The sequence below is a fragment of the Furipterus horrens genome, unplaced genomic scaffold (assembly GCF_987537825.1).
Source record: "Furipterus horrens unplaced genomic scaffold, mFurHor1.1.pri manual_scaffold_6, whole genome shotgun sequence".
Lineage (NCBI taxonomy): Eukaryota > Metazoa > Chordata > Mammalia > Chiroptera > Furipteridae > Furipterus > Furipterus horrens.
This window is the reverse complement of record NW_028327176.1, coordinates 155,195,807-155,220,508: the sequence shown is the minus strand read 5'-3', so window position 1 is coordinate 155,220,508 and position 24,702 is coordinate 155,195,807. Positions and strand designations below refer to the sequence as shown.

At 39.1% G+C, this 24,702-nt stretch overlaps 2 protein-coding genes across 3 annotated transcripts in view; one reads left to right on the top strand and one right to left on the bottom strand.

Moving 5' to 3' along the window:
• NT5DC1 (5'-nucleotidase domain containing 1) overlaps nucleotides 1-24,282 on the bottom strand; it is a 113,281-nt gene extending 88,999 nt beyond the window's left edge. Inside the window, exons 1-6 of one of the 2 annotated variants that reach the window (XM_090279777.1) lie at nucleotides 24,092-24,282; nucleotides 18,920-19,011; nucleotides 17,239-17,310; nucleotides 15,080-15,186; nucleotides 13,682-13,761; nucleotides 11,345-11,429 (exon numbers count right to left, since the gene is read on the bottom strand). In XM_090279777.1, the coding sequence (XP_090135903.1) occupies nucleotides 11,345-11,429; nucleotides 13,682-13,761; nucleotides 15,080-15,186; nucleotides 17,239-17,310; nucleotides 18,920-19,011; nucleotides 24,092-24,184 (529 nt within the window). In that variant the 5' untranslated portion in view covers nucleotides 24,185-24,282. The remainder of the gene's footprint in view (nucleotides 1-11,344; nucleotides 11,430-13,681; nucleotides 13,762-15,079; nucleotides 15,187-17,238; nucleotides 17,311-18,919; nucleotides 19,012-24,091) is intronic. The other variant, XM_090279778.1, reaches the window with a different exon arrangement.
• COL10A1 (collagen type X alpha 1 chain) lies at nucleotides 2,600-11,450 on the top strand. The gene is made up of 3 exons (XM_090279776.1): nucleotides 2,600-2,690; nucleotides 3,170-3,335; nucleotides 7,453-11,450. Exons 2-3 carry the CDS (start codon nucleotides 3,185-3,187, stop codon nucleotides 9,321-9,323), a joined length of 2,022 nt encoding a protein of 673 aa, XP_090135902.1. The 5' UTR covers nucleotides 2,600-2,690; nucleotides 3,170-3,184; the 3' UTR covers nucleotides 9,324-11,450.
• Nucleotides 24,283-24,702: the final 420 nt, after the last annotated feature.

Here is a 24,702-nt window from a genome sequence, read left to right as displayed (position 1 = left end):
AAATAAGACAAACTTAATAGCAGCTAAATGTTAGGTGTGCAAAAAACATTATTCATATTTGATATTAAAAAATCACTTAGGTTACTGAGTTTAAAGAGCAGGCTCTCTGTTTTTAAGTGGAATGGGTTATTTTATCTTAAAGCCACAGACTAGTCACTTCAAACAGCTACAAGTAAACTCCCAGAATAAAAATAGTTTTAAGTACACAATTGGGTGGGGTGTGGCTAAAAAATATTCTGATTCTACAATCTGTTTTCAACGAGACATTGCTTCTTGTGTGACTAACAAAGCAAACAGAAGTCAGATTCCCTGTTCTGAAATAAGTACACTATTTGCAGAAAGGGTTGAACATCCGAAGCTTATTCAATAAAGACACCACATTTTCCAAAGTTAAAGGGGAATATAGAATGACAAATACCCACATATATTTACATATCCCCCCCCCCCCCCCAATGGCATATGACCACCTGGTATGGATTTTGTCTCTGGTAAGTACTAAATGGAGCCAAGCCCACTGTCTGACCACAGGAAAGAGCAGAATACCTCAAGCATAAGAATAAACTTGGAAGCTGGGAGGAGCTTAAAAACCTAGTCCAACCTTTTTATTGTGTTGATGAAAAAACAGACACCTAGAGAGGTTAAGGTGAAAAGCTTGAAAATAGTTACAGTAGCCACGGGATGAACAAGGAGCCTATGCAGATGCACAGTGCTAGGTACGAAGAGCTGAAAATAAATCTCCTGAACTTGGGCATGAATGGTATCTAAAGAGTGTCAATCTTAATTGTAAGCAAATAAGTGTGTGTGTATAACCATATACACATGCAAAAAACACTAGAATATGTACTTGCCATAATACCTTTCATAACAAATTCTTCAGCCTAGCATTCAAGAGCATTCACAATGCTACCTCACTGACTTTTTCAAAATCTTGTGCCAATGAACCATAAGCAGATGGAAGGCAGCCATTTTCTCTCACTGATCTTCTGTGGTCTCTTACAGACATAGCAGAGTACATATAATCATCGCAAAAGATTCCACAGATAATTTCCAAATGATGAAAGATGACTGGAGTATAAACTTTCCAATTCTCCTCTTAATCTGAACTGATATAAAGCCACATTTCATGTGTTTCAATGAGTATTATATAGACATATATGATAATGTAGGTTTTTAATATGGTAAACAATAAAAGGTTTAAAAGTGACAGGAGAAAGGGAGACAGTGAGATGAGTTAGCACTTACATTTCTGCAAGTGCTATACAAGCTTTATTTAAAAGAAATACAGAAAATTGTATGCAGGGGAAGAGGAAGGGAAAAGACTAAGAACAAACCTTTATTCTGTCCACTGGTCAAACGTTCATTTACTTCCATTGCTGACCAATCCTGAATCCCTATCACTTTCCTTCTACAGAGATTTAAAAAAAAAAGAGAGAAATGTATCTATGTCTATGCATGAAATGCTCCTTCTCACCTACTTCATCTGTATAGTTGATGTGATTTAGCTCCAACAGGATGCAATGAAATAAGATACAAAATTTAGCCTCTGTTTTCTATCTTTATTAGATTCTTCAGGATCCCTAAACCTGATTTTAAGAGTCCTCTAATTAAAGAGAATACTAATTATTTAAAATGATAGTGATAATGTTTACTGTCATTGTTGAAAAAAAATAAAAAGAAAAAATCTAATTGGGCTGATTCAAGATCCCTGACAGAAAGTAAAATGGAAGCCAATGATATTTTTATAAAGCTGAAAGCAAAGTTTGAAGAATTTTTTTTCTTCTGAAATGAATACAGCAACCTTATTTAAATACACATGATATAACATTATCAAGTTAAGTCTAAAGTAAAATCCAAAGTTAAGCAATGAAATCTAAAGTCATTTATAGACCATAGTGCTGTGAGGAAAGTACATCCTTCAGGGTAATTATATTCCTAATTCTACTATCAAATTTATGGATGTCTTGCCCCTGTCCAAAAATTTTAAATATTTAATATGTAAAACTTGAACTATTCATGCTATCATATTTAAAATTTCTCTTAAAAACTTCTTAAGGCTTACACTAAAATCCTGAAATACAAAATAGCATACCCATGTTACTGTCAAGCCTAAAAATAAGTAAGAATTGGGGTAAGCTATTTTCATAAAAATTTAGGAACATTAATGGATACACTAATGGCTTTATGTAATAACTGAAGAATTTAGGTGCTGGTTTAAATCCACACTCCCCTCCAAAAGACTTCTTCCCTTACCTTATATACTACCAAATATTTTCAACAAATAACACAAGAATGTGCTTTTCAAAAATATAAAGAGAGTAGTATCATCCCATCATGAACAAACCTAAACATCTGAGTAATAACTTCTAAAATAAAATCACAGAAAAAGATGGTGTATGGTTAGAACTATTAATATATAGTTAAGACAAAGAGTTTATTTTTCAATAAGAAAACAAGGAAAGACAGCCCAACCTGATTTTGTATGTCTGCCCAATAGAACTTTCCACCATAATTAGTGCTTTCCACCTCTTGGGGAGGAGCTGAAGCTCAGGGTGACCTCATGAAGTAGGAGGAAAACAGTATAAATACTGCAGGACAGCTCCGGAGGGAGAATCTTCTGTATTAGCTCACCTGGGTACAGGAGGGCTCAGAAAGCTGCCAAGAAATCATCTCCAGGAAATCCCAGCACTCAGGTGAGTCTATAACTCAATGCTCACAGGTGGACTTCCATGTTAGCTTGCTTGAAACAAGTTTCCACAAATTAACTACTTAGATTTTTTGATTAAAAAAAAATGGCTTTCCACTAAAATGTACTCAAAAAGTTTAATTTGTTTCAGTCTCTATAAAATATAGTCCTAATAAACGAGATTTACAAAATGATGGCCTAATCTAAATTTCAGTGTATTTTGAAACTATTGGATGTTCCTGTCAAAGATCCTAAATTTCTAAGACATTCAATTACTGTTTGTTTTACTTCATTTTCACTTGATTATTTAAATGTAGTTTCCCAAAAGATATATTCATAACTAAAAGTAATAACTCATTAGTTATAAAATATATTCAAAATACATAGGATTTTAGGTAAGTGTATGAGGAATTCATTTGCATGACATTAAAAAATAAATTAAGTCAATAACAAAGTTGAATAAAATTATTTTCTTCTGTTTTTCAGAATCCATCTGAGAACATGCCAGAAATAGCCCTTTTGCTGCTAATGTCCTTGAACTTGGTTCATGGAGCATTTTATGCTGAGAGATACCAAACACCTACAGGTGTAAAAGGCCCACAACCCAACACCAAGACACAATTCTTCATTCCCTATGCCATAAAGAGTAAAGGTAAACTGAGGAGTTTATGTTGCTCAATTAACTAGTTGGTTGTTCCTTTCTACAATCTTAATGATCTCTTTAACAAAATGCTATTAACTCTGCTGGTGTTAAATTATTTTTGACCTCAGAATCAGTACAACATGAGTCATGAAAAAAGCAGGTCTCTTCAAGAACATTAACATTCTTTGCACAATAAGAATAATAGAAAAATATAACTGACCTTTTTTATGTGTGGAAATTTTTTCCCTTAAATGATGCTTTTGCATAAGTACTCATAATCTAGAAATACTAATTTAATCAAAATTAAGCAAGTTGAAAATGGTTTATCTAGAATAATTGCCAACTGCACAAAAATAAGTAGCAGGTTTCTGTTTCCAAATGCTTAAATATATTTACTTTTAAAAGCTATTCTACCAGCTTGCAAATATATACACAAAAGGGGACCTAATAATCAAATAAAATCTGCTGTCCTCAGAAATTTAATAGGCAAATGAAGTAGTGATTCTCATAATTTTTAATACATGTTTGTATAGCTTAGTAGTATGTGACCAAGTTAAGTTATTCATTTTCTTTCTGCCTCAGATTCCTCTTTTGGAAAAGGAGAAGCTATTTCAAAGGGCTATTATGACATGTAAATGAGTTAATATCTGTAAAGTGCTTAAGTGTTAGCTATTACTAACCCCCTCCCCCTGCCCTGTCACAGTACAGGTGGTGCAGCCTTAGACTGCTTTAACTTTCTTCAATCTATTCTTCATCTGTTCAGCCTTCTCAGCTCCTTTAAGAGTACTGAGAAAATGTTAAGTAAAGTGCTAACAGATAAAGAAGGGCAATGACTAGGGTTCACATTGACTGATTCCATTTAATACAGTAACATCTGACACACATTGCCTGTAAAGCATCTACTGAATTAAAACTGAATAATCTGAACTGACTGTAGGGTTCAAATTTTCTTTCCATAGTATTTTCTCATTATAGGTATATATTTTATCCTGTAAATAAAGCCAATGATATTTGTCATTCGCTTTAAAATTATGCTTTTAGAGACAACAATTTTGAGCAAATTAAACTTAGCAGGGCTGCCTTTTTAAGAAGGAAGTTGAAATTTAAAATATTTCATGAAAGGCAGCTTAATGTTTAAAAACAAAGGCACAGGTGCACAATAGTTACTGTTGAATGTCTCGAACTAAAAATAAGAAAAAGTGGTAAGTTAGGAAACAAAGAATAAAAGGTAAGAAAACCTGCTACTTGAAGCAACAAATGGCATTTTGAAATGCTAAGACAAGCAGCCCTGGGTTATACTCTCTATGATCACAAATTCAGTGTTTTTATAGTTCACCACGATCATAAAAAACAGTCTTAAAAATAAAATGCACTACTTTTAGGAAGTTAAATTATTTCAATCTTCCCACCTTAATTTACTGCATCATCTTGGCTATTTTTGCAGAATAAATATATGTATCTTTTTAACAAATAAAAACTTGAGAAGCTGCATTTTAACTATTAAATCCACCTTAACCTCTACTTCATTACACAAGGTAGAAACTCAAATATACTAATGAATGAAGACAAAAGCCCACAATTTATACAAGTAAAACATTAAGTTGATAACAAAAACACAGAGTGCACATCTGTTCAACACAGGCTCATAGAAAAGTCAGCCACCACACACTAAATTATGCTGTGGAGGCTCCACAGATGGCGGGCACGTGGGTGCCACATTCTGACAAACCAACCACTCTTTCAGTTTGTGGGCATTTAAAAACTTCTCTACTGCGTAACTGTTTTCCATTGAGGATGGTACCACCCAAACCTTGAATGTGTTCAAATGGCAAGTTATAATACAAAGAGGGACTGTCCCCCAAGGACACAACAGAAGTCACATTCATTCTTGCACTGAGGTGGAGGTGTAGGACCCATTAGGACACCTTACTGTATCTACATGTATATTTTCCGCGTATTGTCTCGCATTCCAAGTGGCTGAGGTCACCCTGCCCTTACAGCTCTAGCCTCAAATGGTGTCTCACGCAGTCACTTTCAAAAAGACTTGTCTATTTTCTATTTTAATAGTTAAACAGATTTCCAAAAAGACTAAGACTTTTTTTTTTGTTATGGACGTAATCTAAATAATATTCTGAAGCAAACCCCAAACTAACATAGTTTGTATTTTTAAAAATGTGCTATTTTATTCCAAACCATTAAGAAACCCTTCATTCATCTACTCTATTTGCAATGTATCAACACTTACTTATATAGACATATCATATATTTACACTAAAGTCAATCACAAGATTTGTGTTAAGATAATGGAAATTTTTCCACAGATTGATTTTTCTCATATATATATTTTTTCCTGAGACTCTTTTCTGAAAATCCATGGGTAAATAAAGTGCCATATATTTAAATGTTTGCAAAATGAAATGTAACTCTAATTAGCACAAAATATAGATACCCAAGTCTAAAATGACTTTCCTATTTCAGCATATCTATTTTCATGATTTTGCTGTATTTTATATTACATTTGTCACCAAATGTTTTTCAAATATTAGGAATCGCTCTACCCGAAAGAATATTAGCAATTACTGTTGGCTGACTACTTCTTACATGCCGGTTAATTAATATGAAACATTTTAAAAATATAATAATGTGCTAATAACTAATAAAGGGAACTAGACCCAGCAAAATGTTTTCAAAAGCAATTTATAATTCAATTTATAATTTCAACTTTTAATTCCATTTATAATTTCAATTCATGTAAAGTTATTTCCAAATTAGTATTCATTTTGATTTTTAAAGCCAATCAAGATTTAGTTAAAGTATTTTTATTCATTCTTGCACAAAAAAGATGTGACTCAAAAGTCATAGCTATGTCATTTTCAGGGTTTTAACCAAACTATTCAACTACTGTGACATCTACTAAACCTACCATTACAATTTCAACAGTTTAAGAATGTATGTGGTATAAGGAGGCATTCTAACTATGTTTCTGAAAATTTATGAAGCAGAAAATGTATTTTAATGTAAATTATGCAACCAGATACTTAAAATCATATGTGATTTTATTAACATCTTTGCTAGCTGATAAAGAATGTCTCTGAGAATGAATATTTTCTGTAGACACGTGTGATGATTATTGCCTAAAGATTCTTTGACATGGTGATACTCTCCTAATGGTGTACCCTAATGCCAGCAATGCTTTCTCATATCCCACCTCTGAATGACTGAAACAGCCCTTGGGCACCTTGTAAAGTGCTCACCACATACACACTTCTTATTCCCCGTGGGACTGAAGCTCCTGCAGGATCCATCCTATGCTCACCCCTACACTTGAGGCTCAACAGCACTTTTCACATCACAAGCAATGAATAAGTAATTCTTGAGTTTAAATTTATTATATTAGTAGAAGTAATTAGGGCAAATAAACCCACAGCTCTATGAAATCAACAGTAGTTATTTGTATCTGTCAAGGAAAACTTGAGATAAGCACTTTAATATGATTTTATGTACCTCTCCCATTGTTTAATTCTTTGTTTCAATTTTAAATCAATAATTACTGAGGTAATACCAAAAAAAAAAAAAAAAAAAAAAAAAAAAAAACAACCTAAATTTAAACTGTGTTCAGCAGGGCCATGGCTGATGTAAATTAGAATTGAGAGCATTTCTCACTTATGTCTTACAGAATAGCTTTTGTGAGGGAAAACTGTCACAGTCCTTAAATATTTTCCCATTTATTCTGCTCTTGTCTTTTTCTTCCTTTTTCTGTAAGACACCTTTTTCTCTTTCCTTCCTTGGTAGATGCTTTTCCCAAAATAAATGTAATATATTTGCTTCCACTGCACTCTTATTCCAGGTGACTTCTTCAATCCAAGCTTATTTTCATGGATGATTAGGATGTAATGAAAGTATTACAGTGGCCACCTTCTTGCGAAACCATCTTCGCTAGCAATGTTTTTTAAAACAGTATAAAATGTATTGTCTGAACTATTTAAGGCTGGTCTGCCGAAATGGATTGACTGACACTGCGACACTGCAATTTTCTCTCTTGGTTTATATTTCAAGAAGCAATAATTATCCTTAATGTAACTAACGATGCTCCTCTCTGGGTGTGTGTTTTGGGCATGTCTTTCAGGTATAGCAGTAAGAGGAGAGCAAGGTATTGCCGGTCCACCAGGCCCCACTGGACCTCGAGGGCACCCAGGTCCCTCTGGACCACCAGGAAAGCCAGGCTACGGAAGTCCTGGACCCCAAGGAGAGCCAGGGTTGCCAGGACCACCGGGACCATCAGGTACTGGGAAGCCAGGCATGCCAGGACTTCCAGGAAAACCAGGGGAGAGAGGACCCTATGGACCAAAAGGAGATATTGGGCCAGCTGGTTTACCAGGATCCCGGGGCCCACCAGGACCACCTGGAATTCCCGGTCCAGCTGGAATTTCTGTTTCGGGAAAACCTGGACAACAGGGACCCCCAGGAGCCCCTGGACCCAGAGGCTTTCCTGGAGAGAAGGGGGTGCCCGGAGTCCCTGGTGTGAATGGACAGAAAGGGGAAAATGGATATGGTACTCCTGGCCGCCCAGGTGAGAGGGGCCTTCCAGGTCCTCAGGGTCCCATGGGACCACCTGGCCCTCCTGGAGTGGGAAAAAGAGGTGAAAATGGGTTTCCAGGTCAGCCAGGTGTTAAAGGTGATCGGGGCTTTCCAGGAGAAAGGGGTCCAAGTGGCCTACCAGGCCCCCAAGGGCCTCCTGGGGAGCGAGGACTAGAAGGCATTGGAAAGCCAGGAGTCACTGGAGCCCCAGGCCAGCCAGGGGTTCCAGGAACCAAAGGCCACCCTGGCGCTCCAGGAGTAGCTGGGCCCCCAGGGCCTCCTGGCTTTGGGAAACCGGGCTTGCCAGGCCTGAAAGGACAAAGAGGACCTGGTGGTCTTCCAGGGGCTCCAGGTGCCAAAGGGGAACAAGGCCCAGCAGGCCGTCCTGGGGAGCCAGGTCTGCCTGGACCCCCTGGAAATATGGGACCCCAAGGACCCAAGGGCATCCCAGGCAACCATGGGGTCCCAGGCCCTAAAGGTGAGACGGGGCCAGCCGGGCCTGCAGGACACCCTGGGGTTAAGGGAGAAAGGGGTTCCTCCGGTATAGATGGAAAACCAGGATACCCGGGAGAACCAGGTCTCAATGGTCCTAAGGGTCACCCAGGGTTACCAGGCCCGAAAGGTGACCGTGGAGTAGAAGGGCCTCCTGGTCTCCCAGGCCCCGCGGGCCCGGCAGGAGCTAAGGGAATGCCTGGACACAGTGGGGAGACGGGGCCAAGAGGCACTCCCGGAATACCAGGCACCAGAGGCCCCATTGGGCCCCCAGGCATTCCCGGGTTCCCGGGACCTAAAGGGGATCCAGGAACCCCAGGTCTTCCGGGACCAGCTGGCATAGCTACTAAGGGCCTCAATGGACCCAGTGGGCCACCAGGGCCTCCAGGTCCAAGAGGCCATGCTGGAGAGCCTGGCCTTCCTGGGCCCCCAGGCCCCCCGGGGCCCCCTGGTCAAGCAGTCCTTCCTGAGGGCGCTATAAAGGCAGGCCAAAGGCCTCTTGTCAGTGCCCAACAGGGTGTAACAGGAATGCCAGTGTCTGCCTTCACTGTTATTCTCTCCAAAGCTTACCCTGCTATAGGTACTCCCATCCCATTTGATAAGATTTTGTATAACAGGCAACAACATTACGACCCAAGAACTGGAATATTTACCTGCAGGATACCTGGAATATACTATTTCTCCTACCATGTACATGTCAAAGGGACCCATGTTTGGGTAGGTCTGTATAAGAACGGCACCCCTGTAATGTACACTTACGATGAATATGCCAAGGGCTACCTGGATCAGGCTTCAGGCAGTGCCATCATCGACCTCACAGAAAATGACCAGGTGTGGCTCCAACTGCCCAACGCTGAGTCCAATGGCCTGTACTCCTCTGAGTATGTCCACTCCTCTTTCTCAGGATTCCTAGTGGCTCCAATGTGAGCATATTCTCACCAAGCTAATATAAATCTGCTTGAAAAGGCATTCCCCAACTTCACCCCATCCCACAAAATGCATATGGAGGTAGGCTGAAAAAGATATCACTCATTTTAATCTTCCAAAATGCAGATTTGAGCTTTCAGACCAACCAATTTTCCCTCTGAAAAAGCAGGCAGCAAAGGTAATAAATATGTGAAGACCCTCTCAAATTCTTAATCAGTAATCCTAAAACTTTTGAAAGTTTTCTGTGAAGTCCTTTGGTATTTTAAAATTTCACCATAAAAGTTGTCCTACTAAGCTAAAATATCAAATGATCACAAAAACCCTGAGCTGCAATTCCACATTGTTAAATTTGATTTTGGAATTTCAGCATTTGCCTGTTTCTAACAATTATCAGAACTTCTAGGAAACATTAAGGAGGTATCATATCTTTATAGAACTTAAATACTTGAATATTCAAATTTAAAAGATATTGTATGCAATAGGATCTTTCTGATGGTGCATTACTCAAGGCTTATATGGCCACTCTCATCAATATCTATTCAAATATAGAGGTGCATATAGACTTTTACGACTCTCATAAAAAGCCAAAATACTATGTTAAAATTGACCTGAAATGCAACAAAGGTGCTTTAGTCATGAACCTTTTCAAACTTTTCTGTGATTGCAGAAAAGCTTTCTATATACCCTTCACAACTTGGAAATAGATGTCTGACCTAGTGTATTTATTTAACACAAGTGTGATTAATTTGATTTAACTTCTTTCTTGAGTTTTATGTCACATGACTTTATGGGTTTACAGTATGTACCTTGTGCCTCCCATTCCAGTGAAATAATAACTAATGTCAAGGGTTTCAAAATTTGCCTAGAAACGAGAAGACATTATTTATTTATGCTCTGTACTGTATTTTTATATTGCTGTTTAAAAGTTATAAGCTGTGCCCCACTTATTAAAGCATGAAATGTTTTACCTACTTATTTTCAATGCAATAAAATAACATCAATAGATTTTTATGTGAAATTTATTTGACAGTAGCAACTTGCTATTCTTCTAAGGCTTTTCACTTTACAAGCTAATATAAAACAGAACAATACAGTGGTGGGTGGTTTTATAGCTGTCATGGATATATATGCCTCTTCATTGGAGGGGGGCATTTCCACACACCCAGGCACTCAGTGTGGACTGTGAAACGGCATCTTCAGAACCACATGTGACCTACAAGCCAGGGTGAACAGCTGGTGGTTGGGAGAGAGAATCACTGAACCCCAAGGCAGTGATTTCTTCTTGGAGGGAAAGAAGCAGGTAGCAGAGGAGGATGTAATTTGAACAAATAGTCTTCAGTGACTATTTGTTGTCTTGATATGCTTTTTAGTCATAATACTTTGGATTATTTTGATGGCTTAAATTACATTAAAAGAAAGGCAAGCAATTTTTAAGTCAGTCAAAAGGCAACACTTTTCTAAGCTGAAAAATACTGCTCTTGAGCATCTACTGGCCCACTGGTTCAATCAAGACTGCTTGGTTGAGGTCACTGGAGTAACATACTACAAAGGCATCTCTTTATTCCTTAGAAGTAATTTGTGTAACCCAAGTAAACCTGTTGCTAGAACCATGAAACCCTAGACTCAGGCTGGTGATATCTCTGCCCCCACTCTGGGTTAGCTAGTCCTGTTTTGTAAGCAAAAAAAATATATCCACATTTTCCAACTGTCTATAACTACTACATCGACCTCCATTCCCCAGCCAAGAAACAGCAAAACCAGAACTGCAGTTCTGGGGGACAGACAAATTGACAGGTAACACAAAAAATGGCACCGCTCAGAACATGTGCAATTATGGCCATGAAACAAGATGTAAACAAAAGAATCTCTTAAAATGTAAAGGGTACCAACTTTATAGTGATATTGAGTAACAAATTAAGTCTCATTTAAGGAACGTAATAGATATATAGATAATGGCTAAGTAATTCACTAAACACATAGCATTTAACAAACATCTATTAGAAAATCTTTACAGTACTCACCCTTAAAAGCTGACATCTTATAATTGTGTTGTATACCAGCAACTATATCCTTCCAAAAATCAAATGTTTTCTGACCATTGTGCTGCTAAATAAATAAATTTCCAAATGTAACACATGCAATAATTCTGTTTTTAAGCATAATAGAAAATACTTGACAAATAATTACAATATTACTGTATTCTAAAATAGGGACTCATGTTTTAGAAAATATAATGGGTTAATAAAATTCTTATTCTTCTAAACATGATTTTAAAAAGGAATATCTTCCATGAAAATCACTGCTACGAAGATCATATATATATACCCACACAACTAAATATTAATACAGCTCATATAACTCAACAGAAAAAACTCCATTCATTAGAAACTATAAAAATTATAGAATAATTGAAACAGGAGTAAATTTACAATGTTATAGCCTCTGAAATATCACAATGTGTTACTTTGTGTACTATGGCATCAATGGGGCCAAGAGGCCTGAAACCTTAAAAATCCTAAAAGCTGGCTACTTCAAAATTCAGTGCACATTAACCTGAATTTTAATATAAAAGAGTAGCAAGTCTCTATAGGAGGCATGAAGGAGGTCCCAAATCCAGAATGTAAACCATTTTTACTAAGATTTTTTTTTTTAAACCAGAAAGCAAATAAACATTACATTAAAACACACAACCTACAACCCTTTGCTTCCTTGGAAATATTAAGCAGTGTTTCCATCTAAACAAAGACCTACTATTAGATCTATGTCTCTATTACAAAAATTCTGAAATGTTTAAAGACTGATAAATTTGCTAGTAGTTACTATAAAATGAGAAACTGACTCTACCTTATGTTAATAATAATTTCTACAAACATACCCAACTGTTGCTCCACTGAAACTTTAATAAACACATGACTGTAATTCTGAGTAAAAATAAATGATTACCTATGTTTTACTATAAACATGATCATTGTGATTTTTTTTTCCCCCCATTGCTCCCCTCCACCCAGCCCACCCCTTCTCCCGCAATCATATTCATTGTGATTTTTAAAAGATAACATGTGAAAAGGAAAGTGGTTCTGAGGTAAAATTAGTTTATGCTCAGAGGTCTCACATTCTAAGAATAAACTGACATAATTAGAAATCTTATTTTGATACACGGCACAAAAAAGTACATACGCATTAAGCTACGCTCAAAATGATGAATTTAAAAATTTCATCTCATTTTTTTGGTTTTACATTATTTGGGATGATTAAAGATATGCAGAATTTCTTAATTGCCTCTACTTTTTAAAATTTTGTTAATAAAGTGAAGAAAATATTTTTTCCAGATACAAGTTTTTGTTGCTTTAAAAACACATGCATTTATTGAACTGACATCACTCAATAATTTTGCATATTTTCTCTTTGTAGTTTTTTTCCTATGACAATTCTACAAGTTAAAAGCAAGATTAAAAACTTCTATTCTTTTGCTTTATTTAAAAGCAATGAGCTTCTATTCCATAACCGGACCACATTTTCTGAAGAGGCAAATAGAGGTTTAGGCACATTGTTTCTGACCCACCCCTCAAAATATGAAACCCAAAATGGGTGTGTGTATTGAGCCACAGAAAACTGAGACAGGGACAAGGCACCAAAGTTTTTTGCTGGGACATGGGACCAATTGGTGGAATATGCAGAGTTAAAGCCACACTGTAGACTTGAAGATAATGATGTTAATGCAAGAATGCTCAAACGTGTAGATAATTTTTATGAGAGTTTATTTATCTGAGTGAAGCTGGTGACATTCAGGGAAGCAAGATCTCAAATGCTCTGCAGAATAATGGTTCTGCAGCTTCTATCATGCATTTGAAATTAAGGAGGAAACAAGGAAGATTACAAGGAGGTGAGAAAGCAAGATGGGGATCAGATTACAGGATAGTTAACATTATGGACTCCCTGGAGGGTGGCTGCAGTTTATTTCAAAGGTAGTTAACCTAGAGGCACAGAAACAACAGACAAGGCTTGCTTAAGGCAAAGATAAACCGTTACTAAAGACTTATATACCTGGGACTTGTCGACCCACCATAACCTGCCCAGTTAAGAATTTACATTTACGTAGATGCCAAGTTCTGTACTTTTTTTCCTAGACTTTTGCACCCCCTGCTGGAGGATAGTTGTGTTATCCTTTAGGGAAAAAAATGATCACTGCTTATTTAATTTTCCAAAACATTTTGGCCAAATTCTGTTTTTCTTCCTCAGTCACCTCTGAAACCACAAAGAGGAAACTGAGTAAAATTTCAATTAAAGAGACATATAATTAAGTCCTCTGGTTTATGACTAAATACGTATATCACAGTTTTCTATAAAAAAGTTTTCACCTTTGTTAAAGAATCCACCACTTTGGCACACAGAAGAGCTCCTGGCAGGTCAAAGTAGTTATCATAAATGTAGTATTTTCCTAAAAACAGAAAAAAGATTTAAATTGGGAACAAATTCACGCCTCATTTATGTGACATACACAGAAATCTGGCTGAAGAGACACAAGATTTTGATAATAGTTAATTTAAAGGAGCCTCCATTTCAATTCAAAATGGCTCCATTACAGGCTATCATTGTCTTTCAAAGGTTTAAGCTATGAGGGTGCTTCAAGAAAGTTAAAATATGATAATCATAAATTAAGCATTTTATTAAAAAATATTTGTTATATTTTTAAACCAGAAAGACTATATCCCAAATACAAAATGGATTATGAAAAAAGCCACGGTTTATGCTATTAATGTCACTGAATCTCAAAATAACCAACCTAACACGGGAGTTCCATGAAATGCTCCACACAATAGGCCTGTTATGTCACTGCCTGACCACTGGGTACCTGCAATGAAAACAGTCCCCTGACCAACTCAATGGAGAGCAGATAACCTTCCAGGCTGTCCTCCGAGGATCCTGGGTACATTCAGCACCAGAGGGAAGCTGTTGATTTTTATTGGAGAATGGGTGGAGTAGTGAGTAAACAGCTGGGTCAGACTGGGTGAATGTTCTTTGTGTAGCTGGGAAATACTTTACAGTAACCCAACTATTTTTAGGTCATTACATTTTCTAAAGGAGAGCAGATACATTTCAAAAGTGTAGTGTATAGGAAAATGGCAACAAAAAATTAGAAAAAAAAAAAACCTAACAAATATAACTTTTAATAAGGTCTATAACAATGTTTTATTTATTCCCCATTACTTTATGAACATCCATGTCTGTATATAATTTTTGAAAACTAATTTCATGTGTACCCCTGGTGAAGCTCTTTCAAGACTAGAAAAAAATGTGTAAAATCATTTAAAATAAAGAAAAAGAAAGATGAAGGGAAAACATACTAGAATTGGTAGTAAGGAGGGAAATTCCAGAAAACAGGAGAGGCGGGTAATATGAATGTAGGTAAAAATGGGGGATAGAGAAATAAATATAAGGATTGGGCCAGTAACAAACTGATAAAAATGCAGATGACTAAGGAAGCTATTATTCCTAAATGCTAGTCTTTTCGCCCCAGAGCAATTGCTAGAAAAAGGAGTACCAACAAAAATCTTAGTTGAAATAGAACCAAATGCCAAAGAGAAATTAGACACATGTGGAAGAAAGACAAATCCTATTCCTATAAAACCATAGTTGCTCCCTTGGGCACTGTGCGCAGTGGGATACAAGAAGGGCTTTCTTCACATCCTCATGCAGCAGGTGCAGAGTCTAAAAGAAAAGGGGAGGGAGTGGCAATGCTGCTGCGTGAGCCATACCTGAGCGGCAAGCCATTCCAGTGTCAGCCATGAAGTACTTCCACTCCTTCCTGCCATACTCCTTGGCCAGCTCCTCGGGAGCCATCATCTTCGTGCCGTGGCTTGCCCTGGTTTGGGGAGACAAGGCACACTGCTCAGCAATGGTGCCCTTGAACGCCCTTTCCTCCAGCCTTCTATGGTTGATCCCCCCTAAAATTAGTAGAAGTTTTCTTTGTTTCTGTTTTCAATGGGATGACTTTCCCATTTAGGAATCTATAAGGTGTTTCCCTTGACAGCTCTAGCTTTTCATCCACCAATTAGCAAGTGATCAGGAGCAGCTCAACTCTGAGGCCCGCATTGTGGTCATTGCTCTGGGCCTGGAACATAGAAACTATAAACAAATATGACAATACCCTTTCCTAGGGAGCTGTCATGTAACTATGAAGATAAGATGAACCTAACTGGAGGAATTAAAAACCTGTGTGGATTGGGTCTGGGAGCAGGAGAGAAAGAGCAGCAGGTAGGAAAGTTAGTGTGTGAGCTGTGCCAGGTCCCCAGGAGAGGTGGGAGGCACCTGGGGGTGGCCAGCTTGTGGGCACAGGAAGGAAACTGTGAAGCCTGGCTAAGAGCTTGCCCATTCAAGGAATGCCATAGCTAAAAACACAAAGGATGACAGCAAGATGAATATGACAAAACTTAGAACAGCAAGACAAGGGTGTATTTACTTTCTGTGCTCTCAATATTGTGCTTACATCAGTTGGTGCTGATTAAGGACTCTTAGCCTATAGAGGAACAGGTAATATTTCATGTAGTTTATGAGAAATGATCATGCTAGAGAATATCATTATTTTTTGTCCTGGTGTTATACTGTGGTAGCAAAGCAAATGAAGGAAAAAAGAAATGAAAAAAGGACAAATGGAGGAAAATCACAAACATTCTCCCTTTTAGAAAGTGATACGTAGAGATGAAGGAACCCTGAGTGGAAAATAGGATCAGACAAGGAAGCTACTATATTTGATGACAACAGGTATCAAGGACATAGGACTGGAATGGAGAGGGTTGGAACTTGTAGGAGGGGTGTTGAGAGAAGGGGAGAAAGAAACATAACAATGAAAGAAAGAAGCAAAACCATGGAATGCTTTCCACTCTATAACCGAGGATTTAAGATAGATGAGTACTTTGCAATAATATGACGGCAGAGTTAAAGGTCATGGTCAAAGCTGCACTGTGTATGTATATACATTCTATCTCTTGTTGCCCATGGAAAAACATGCAAACGAGCAACAAAATAATCAGAAGTGGGGCCAAACCAACAGCTGTAGCTAGCTACATCTTAGGGGACGGTGTCGGGGAGAGCATGCGTTTGTGCCAAAAAGAATGATGTATCAAAAGGGAGGGTATGTGTAAGAAGTAACCTGTTCTGATCATCCTCTCCCTGGGCTCTTAGTATAAATAATAAATTGCACAGCTGTATGGCCATGTTTACTTGCCTGTACTATCGGTTTGGGGGGGAAAAATAGATGCTCACTCCGTGATGCTCTCTGTGAGATTCAGAGCAGCAGCAGCTGCTGCTTCTCAACTGCTTGCCCTACTTTTATGAACACTCAAAGTATTGGGCTCACCCTGAGAGGGAAGGAAAGGGAGTCAGCACTAGCTGCAAGAGAGATTGATGAGGATTCGAACAGTCTATAAAAACTTCCAGAAGGAGCTGGGACACAACATGAATCCTGCATGATGCGAGCAAAACTGGATAAGTGGAGAAAGAAAGTGTGCATAGATGATCAACCCTTATCCAACACCCATTTTCTCCTTCTACCCTAATAAAAAGAATTCTGATTTTATTCCAGGTACTTATACACCTACCTAACACAGTATAATTCCAAGGCTCTTTTGAAGCAGGGGTGGTCAATGACATGAAGCAAGTTATTAATATTCTATTGTATTTTCTGTAAATATTTCTGATGAGCTAAATTTAAAGGAACTAGATGTTTAAGTCTAATGCTTCAGATTTGTATTTAAATGTGCAAACAATTCAAAGACATGCAAGCACACAGAGAGTCTGTCATCTGATAGACTAAAATAATAATCTTATTTAACCATACCTTAATAATAAAATGTCAGAGAGTAATAAACTCTCTTGAAAAGAGTCGAGTTTTGACTTCACAACTAAATTTCAATACCTGAGAACAGTGCCGTTATCTGCAAGTTTAATGAAGTTCCCATCTTCCAGATCCAATGCCAAGCCCTTGCAACTAAAATAAAAATGCTTGGTTACCAACCAATTAATGTGTTTCCCTAACTCAAGAAATAATAATCTATATTTTCAAAGTCACTAGTGAAAAAGGCATTCTCCCATCCATGTGAATGATATGTTAATCAAACAGTTAAGAATATCCAAGAATTTTAAAATTAAATATTATCCGGAGCAAGTATAAAAATAAAATTGTTATGTGAGCAAGCAAAGGACAGCATGCTAACTTTAAAATTTTTTAAGATTTTAAAAAGAGAAATAAAAAACTCAAAGAGAACCAAAATAAACATCACTGCATGTCTCTGTTAAAGTGAAAATGTTTTCCATTATATAATACACACAAACACACATTTATATTCTTTAAGTTAAGATGTTAGTTACCCAGAGTCTTTTCTTACTCATTAGAATTTGCCCCAATTTAGGTCAGCTTATAAAACTAGCCCTCTGGGTACAGTATATTATTGAAAACAACTAAAAGAAAAGGCAAATATTAAATTTTAGGTTCTTCACTGTGAAAGACCTGTGGGATTTGGGGAGAAAAATGGGTACAGAGTCATTATTATAAATAAGAAAAGCAAGGAGGTATAATGGCTACAAAATACCAAGAGAATTAAACAAAAAGTGACAGGGTACTTTAGAAGCGTTATTTACTTTGGTCCACTGTAAAATTTCCAGATCAGCAGTTTCATATAGTAAAATGTTTGTTTCCTCCTTTTACAAAGGGATAAATCAAAAGCGACTAACCAAACATTGGAGGAATGTGTAATAGAAGAACATCGTTGCTCTAGAATTATTTCTATGTGAATTTTTCACGTGTTTTAGTATTATTATTAATTTTCAACCGAACAATTTAAAGTGGTTTAATAGAATTTTTGTTTGGTCTTGTTGTTTCAATGAGGAAGAAAGACAAAGGAAGCTTTGGGAAGTTGAGTCCTAACCTAGGAAAGAAATTTGCAATCAGTCTTAGACAAAGCAATGTCTATCCAAATGACAAAAAACCAAATGACCTAATTCAGATACTTATTCTAAATATGATGACTCCTCCTCTTCTCCTAGAGTTATGTATTGGAAGGGTAATAAAACAAAACTTTTTAAAAGATGAAAATTTTAGAGATAGTTCTTATAACCTCTGAAACTCTTAATAACAAACTTAACCATGTGAAAATATCCAAATTAGTCACATATCCTTTTAGCTTGTTTTCATAATTAAGTCTAAACTTAAAGTAGAAAGGACTTTTTATTAAATCCTTACCAGAGGTTATGTTAATTGATTTTAGAGCGAGGAAGGCGGGGGTAGGTGGCGCAGGGGGACAGAAACATCAATGAGAGAGAAAAACATTGACTGATCAGTTGCCTCTGGTACAGGCCCCAACCAGGGCTAAAACCCACAGCTTTTGGTGTACAGGATGATGCTCCAACCGAGCCACCTGGCCAGAGCTAGAAAGGACTTTAAATCATTAAACATAAAAATTTTAGTAGAGAAGGCATTTTGTCCTTTGACTCAATTTCACATTTCACTTTCTCCCTCCATAGAAGAGGAAGCATTAAAATTTTATCGGCAACAATTAAAAATCAGAAGGAATGTGCAAACCTTAAAAAGAAGAACCTACCAGAAGTCCCAATCCTCTGGAGTCACAGTGAGCAATTCCTTGTCATATCCTTTCTCCTTGACCAAGAACTGTGCAAAGCTATTATAAATGAGCTGTAGATAAGGGGAAAGAAAAAAGACAGATTAAATATAAAATTCACTATTCATACTTGATTTCACAAACCTGAAGATCTAATAGAATCAGTCCTGGGGAAGGTGGAGGGGGACAAGATCTGTAATTATAAAGCTGAATCCCCTTCACAAGCCATTTAACCACCCCTGGGAGCCCCAGGTACCTGTAGTGCCTTTTTTTATTCTCCAAAATTATACCGTCATCAGTATACAATTATACAACCAACGACAATTATTCATCTTACTCCTGAAGGCTTGGTAAAGCTTTGTAAAATTATTTAACACATACCAAGATGAGAAACATATTGACCACTTTATCATTACATCTATCCTTGATCCGTCCTTGCTAGAAAGTTCCCTCCTCAGGCGATAAAGCACTGGTCACAAATCTGAAGCTAAATCAGCCTGCACTTAGGGAGAACACCTGTGAAGGAAACCCAGCATACACCAATCTCAATCCTCCAACTCAGCTTTAGCTTACCTTACCATAGGAAATAAGACCTTCCAGCCTTCTTTCTAAGGAAATCCCTGACCTCCTGGCCAATCATGTTCTCTTTCAGTGTTGCCTCTTCTAACACTCTGTAACACTCACTCTTGCCCAAAATCCTCCGGGGGAATGGTCCAAGGCTGATGAGGCACTGTACTCCCCCAATCTAGCGATTGCTTTCCCTTGAATATAGGACATCAAACTGGTTACTTGTTTCCGTTTTGTCATTTGACACAAATGAGTCTCAAAGAGAAATACACATGGCACCAGGCAGGTGATCTGAAGGAGAAACCATGCAGCCTTCATCAGATACAGGAAATATCTCATTTTTCCACCTTAAGAAAAACTGAGGAAAAAGGACAATGGAAGGGAAGCAAGCACAAAGATTAATGCTTTGCTTATTTGTTGACAGATCTTCTAATTTCTCAATAACAACAAAATCCCAGCTTTTTGAGTGAAATATCTGTTTGTAAAGATCTGGCTCAATTATTAAGTAACTGCGTACCAAGCAAAACTTAGGCAAAAGATGGATAAAGGTCTACATCAGCTCCACCCCATTCTCCTTCAAAGTGTTCTTAGGCCTGTATCACATGCACTTGAACCTGAGGCAGAGCCATGGTCTTGGGTCAGACTTAACAGTATCTGAGAGGGCACACTGAGCAACCAGACCTTCCTATAGATGTTAACCAAGACAGGTTTAGATAGCATGGGATGGCACAAGGGGGAGGCAGGTATAGACACAACAAAAAGAGTGGGAGAAGGCCTCCTTGAGGTGGTAATGTTCACACTGACACCTGCAAGCGCAGCACTTAGCTGGGTGAATCCAGAGGGGCAGGGGCTAGGGTATGAGTGTCCGGAGATGGGTGGAGAGAAAGCAAAGGCTCTTTGTCATAGAGAGTTGTTCTGTGTCATAAAGCTAAATTAAAGTCACTATACGTAAATGCTCTCCCATGCAATGCAAATGACTTTGATCCAAGTCAACTGTGATAGACGCACATTACGTCAATACTACGTATCAGAAGTTCTCAACCCTGTTGGTGATTCAGAACTATGAGTGATGGTTCTTAAAAATGACGCAGAAATTCCAAGCCTACAGGACAGCATGAAGCCCACATGGGGCTCCTACAGGACTCCTGAAGCCCAGAGACTAAACACTATTGATTTATATATTATATAGATTTTTATTTAATCATTAAAAAGAAAATCAAAATGTACTGAGTTATTCTGAAGTACAACATACTAGAGATTATAAACACACACACACACACACAGACACAATCCTGAATACAAGAGAGCAGTGTCATGAGATTAACAGGCGTAAAGAGCTTAGAGCTGTGCCTGGCATACAAGTAAATTCAATTTAAGTATCGCTACTATTATCGGTCATGTGCTGGTTTTAAAAAAGGGCCCTGACTTGTAGCCTTTGCCTATTTTCATGGCATAAATACTCCCAACTTGGCCATTTTCAAGCCACTAATGGTTATTGCACACTATTAGACTTGCCTCTGGCCAAGGCACCTGATTCAGTTTTGGACAACTGGAGTTTCTCACCCCCTTGGCAATACTGATTAAGATATGGGCCTATGATTCCAATGCGGTCAGGTTCCTTCTTGAGACAAAGGAGCCCTTTCTAGCTGGGCTGCCAACAGGGCCGTCTACAGTATGTTTCTTCCCTCTGGAAGAGACACTTCTGTAACAGGAGAGAATAGGGTCAGTGTGCAAGGAGAAACAGAGAACACCAGTGCTGAGAAACGCAGGGAACTTGGTGCCTTTGAAAACCCCATTCTAGTCCCAAGGCCTCAGTTCTTGGAGCTTTTCCTTAAATGATGTCGAGTCTCCTGAGAAGCCTGCTTGCCATGGGACCTCCATGACCAGTTTCCTTCCTCTCCCAGGCTTAGCCACTGAGACTCCCTCACAGTCTCACCTGACTAATAACAGTGTGCATTCCATAGCAATTGCAACTAAGTGCCTTATGGACCATATGCAGAGCACAAATGATGTTTGCTTCCTACTCAAGATGCCAGATAAAATTATAAAATACTTAGCTAAATTTGATTTTCAGATAAACGACAAATCATTATTCAATATAAGCATATCCCATGGAGTATCTGGAACATATGTGTACTAAAAATGTTTTTGTTATTTGAAATTCAAAATGAACTGGGTGCCCTATATTTTTCTTGGCCAAAATACTGCTCTGTGAAAATGAGCTAACATTTTAAAATTGAGAGACTTCTTATACAAGTTTAGATTTTAACTTTTCTTAAAAGAACTCACTGGCAAGACTGAGCTTTTACTCATGGCGAATGCTGGCAGGAGTCTGGCGAGGCTGCACCTGCGGAAGGGGCACACACTCTCCTGGCTGCCATCGGCCCCACTCTCCCACTCACACATGTTGGTTAACTGCCTGGCTCCATACACTTCTGAGTTGGCAACCACGAGGACAGCGTAGGTGTCATCACTTCTAGGATACCTTTCCTGATGTCCGGGAGGGGACACACCTGGTTCCATATTTGCACAATCCTCTGCACTTGCATCACCTACTCCAGGCCTCTTCTCCGAGCGTTGCAGCACACAGAAAGCATCGTGGTGGGGTGAGAAACCAGCAAGCCAGCTCACCTTTCCGGTTGACCCTGGATAAGCTACTTGTCCTTTCAGTGCCTTGTTTTCCTCATCGCCAAACAGCAGTTGTGATGATAATAATATCTAATCACAGGGTTGTTGAAGGATCAAACCAGTTCATGGAAGCAGAATGCTTTTAGAATAGCGGCTCTAAGTGCATATTCAGTTAATAAAATACCTATTATCTATTCATTTCACAATTTTTTTTTAGAGGTGGTTTATTTATTTTTTCCTTTTTTAATTTTTTTTTCATTTCACAATTTTTTATTGGACCCACTATTTGCCAGCCACACAGAACACTCAATAAACTGCCAGACATACCCTTGTCAAGGAGTCATGGCTCCAGGCTCTTGGGAAAGATTCCAAGAAGTAAACAGGAAAATGTAATACCGTGTGTAGGTGCTATGAGAAATTAAGGGTTTTATGGAAAACTGAAGGTGGGATAGAGGAGGAATGGTAAACTTTAGGGGCTGGGAAAGGCCTGGCAAAGGGAATGCTATTTAAGATGAGACCTGACATATGAGAAGTTAGTGCAATGCAGGGAGGAGGGCCCCAGGCATAGGTAACAAAGATCCAGCTACAAGGTCCAGACAATACTGCCCTCAGCACAGGGAACCTGAACTAACTTTTCAGCGACTTAGTCCATTCTAAGGCCAACTCTATTAAGGTGATCAGCACACAGCAGGTACTTAATCAAAGATTTCTAAACCAAACAGGATCCAAAGTACACCAGGTTACTGTTTCAACATTTAAACGTCACCTATATTGAGGCTTGTAGTAAAGAACACTTGTCTTCAAGGTTCTTGTATTCTGAAATCTTATGCTCACACATGCATAAATTTGGCTCTAACATGACAGTGCTTTTTAACAATATTCTTCCAAATGAGGGTGACTACAGAGGAGATGCAGAAAACATGAAACAGGAGGGGACTGTAAAGGCACAGAGGGAAGAAAAATATGCATCAAAGACCTAGAGGAAGTAGTGGCCAAAGGATCAATAAATAAAAGAAAAATATTCTTAACTCTCAATATAACTAAGGAAACACCTGTACAGCAGGAAAGCAGAAAAGTATAATAGCAGGAATAGTACATGCATTTTTTAGCATCTGTGCATAGAAAACATGAGTGATTCAGACACTTTTCTGACCTCTTTGACAACAACAAAAGATCTGCTAATTTTCCACAATGTTTTCCTGTGAAACCAAATAAATGAGGGGAGAATAATTCATTTGAGGGTACAGGTGTGGAATCATACATACTCCACTTTCCCCTCCCTTCCAAAGCACAGGGAGGGGCCAAACTTTGCAGGTTGTTGTTAGGATTAAACTTTATTCAAAGTGCCTGAAACACGTAGTGGGTCTGCAATGGTTATTTTCTTCTTTTGGTAAAAGGCGAAATTAGGGCAAAGATATTTTAATGTCTTTTCAGCTAGTGTTCCTTTCAATACACTACACAATCTTTCCCTGCCTTAGATGTTTAAAAACTGACACGTGGTCGCGTGGACGTGCAAAACGAAAAATCTGTGAGGAAAACACAGCCCTTAACCAGGCGGCTGCGGTGGCCCGCTGCCGCTGCCCAAAATGACTTGCAGATAAGTTCCAAGGCCTGGGATCTGCGAAGGACACCTCTAGCTCCGCCCTTCCTGTGCCTTACGAACCATTTCCCCAGCCCGATCTTAAACAATTTGTCCTTCCTTCCCTCCTTTTCCTGCGTAACCCTCTTTCAAACTTGACATTCTGGCCGGGCTCACTAAGCCCGTGCCCGACGCACGGGATGGAACCTGGGGGATGTACATTGCAGCCCCGCCTCGCGGCGGGAGGCCGAGTTCTGCGGAAACCCGCGGCGACTGGAGGCCCTGGCAGCGCTCGGTGCCGCCTAAGCCAGCAGGAAACTCCAGCCCTAGCCGCTCCGGAGGCTGCACTCCGTGCGCCCCGGACGTCCCGCGCCACTCACCGGGGCGCTCTCGGGCAGGTTGTAGCGACACAGAGTGTGGTCCAGGTCGAAGCCGACCACGTCGCAGGCGACCAAGGAGAAGTGCTGAGCCATAGCTGCTTTGGAAGCACTAGCAAGCGCCTACACGCGGGGAAAGCGCGAACAATGCGCGGACCGGACGCTGCGGGCCAGGACCCGGCAGGACACGGCGAGGTGGGGCGGGGCAGGGCGGGGCGGGGTGGGGCTGCGTCTGCCCCCGGGACGCGGCGTGGCAGCTTTTCGCGCTTCCCGCGCCCCGGAGCACCGCCCCTGGGCACGCTTCTCCCCGCCCCTCGTACGTCCCTTCCCTGCCCCACGCCGGGCCTGACCTATTTGCGGTCTTTCATCTGGTTGATGCTGGTAGGCGCTCCTGACCCCGGGGTTCCCTAAAGCGGAATGTGACCTGGAGCTGTGCCACTACTGCGGGAACTGAGGGCGCGGCTAAGCCTTGTTGGCACGTAGCCCTTGCCACAAAATTAATCGGGGCTCCTTTTGTTTTGAAGGCGCCAGGGAAACGAGGAAATTTTAAAGTTAGACCTGACCCTGTAATATAAGACTATGAAGAGAATTTTATCCATTAATGTTCCTCTGAT

What these genes read in the sequence shown, in the direction of transcription:
- COL10A1 (XM_090279776.1), top strand. Translation starts at nt 3,185, where the DNA reads ATGCCAGAAATAGCCCTTTTGCTGCTAATGTCCTTGAACTTGGTTCAT. An exon ending in CTATGCCATAAAGAGTAAAG is followed by an intron (nt 3,336 to 7,452) that starts GTAAACTGAGGA and finishes CATGTCTTTCAG; the next exon opens with GTATAGCAGTAAGAGGAGAG.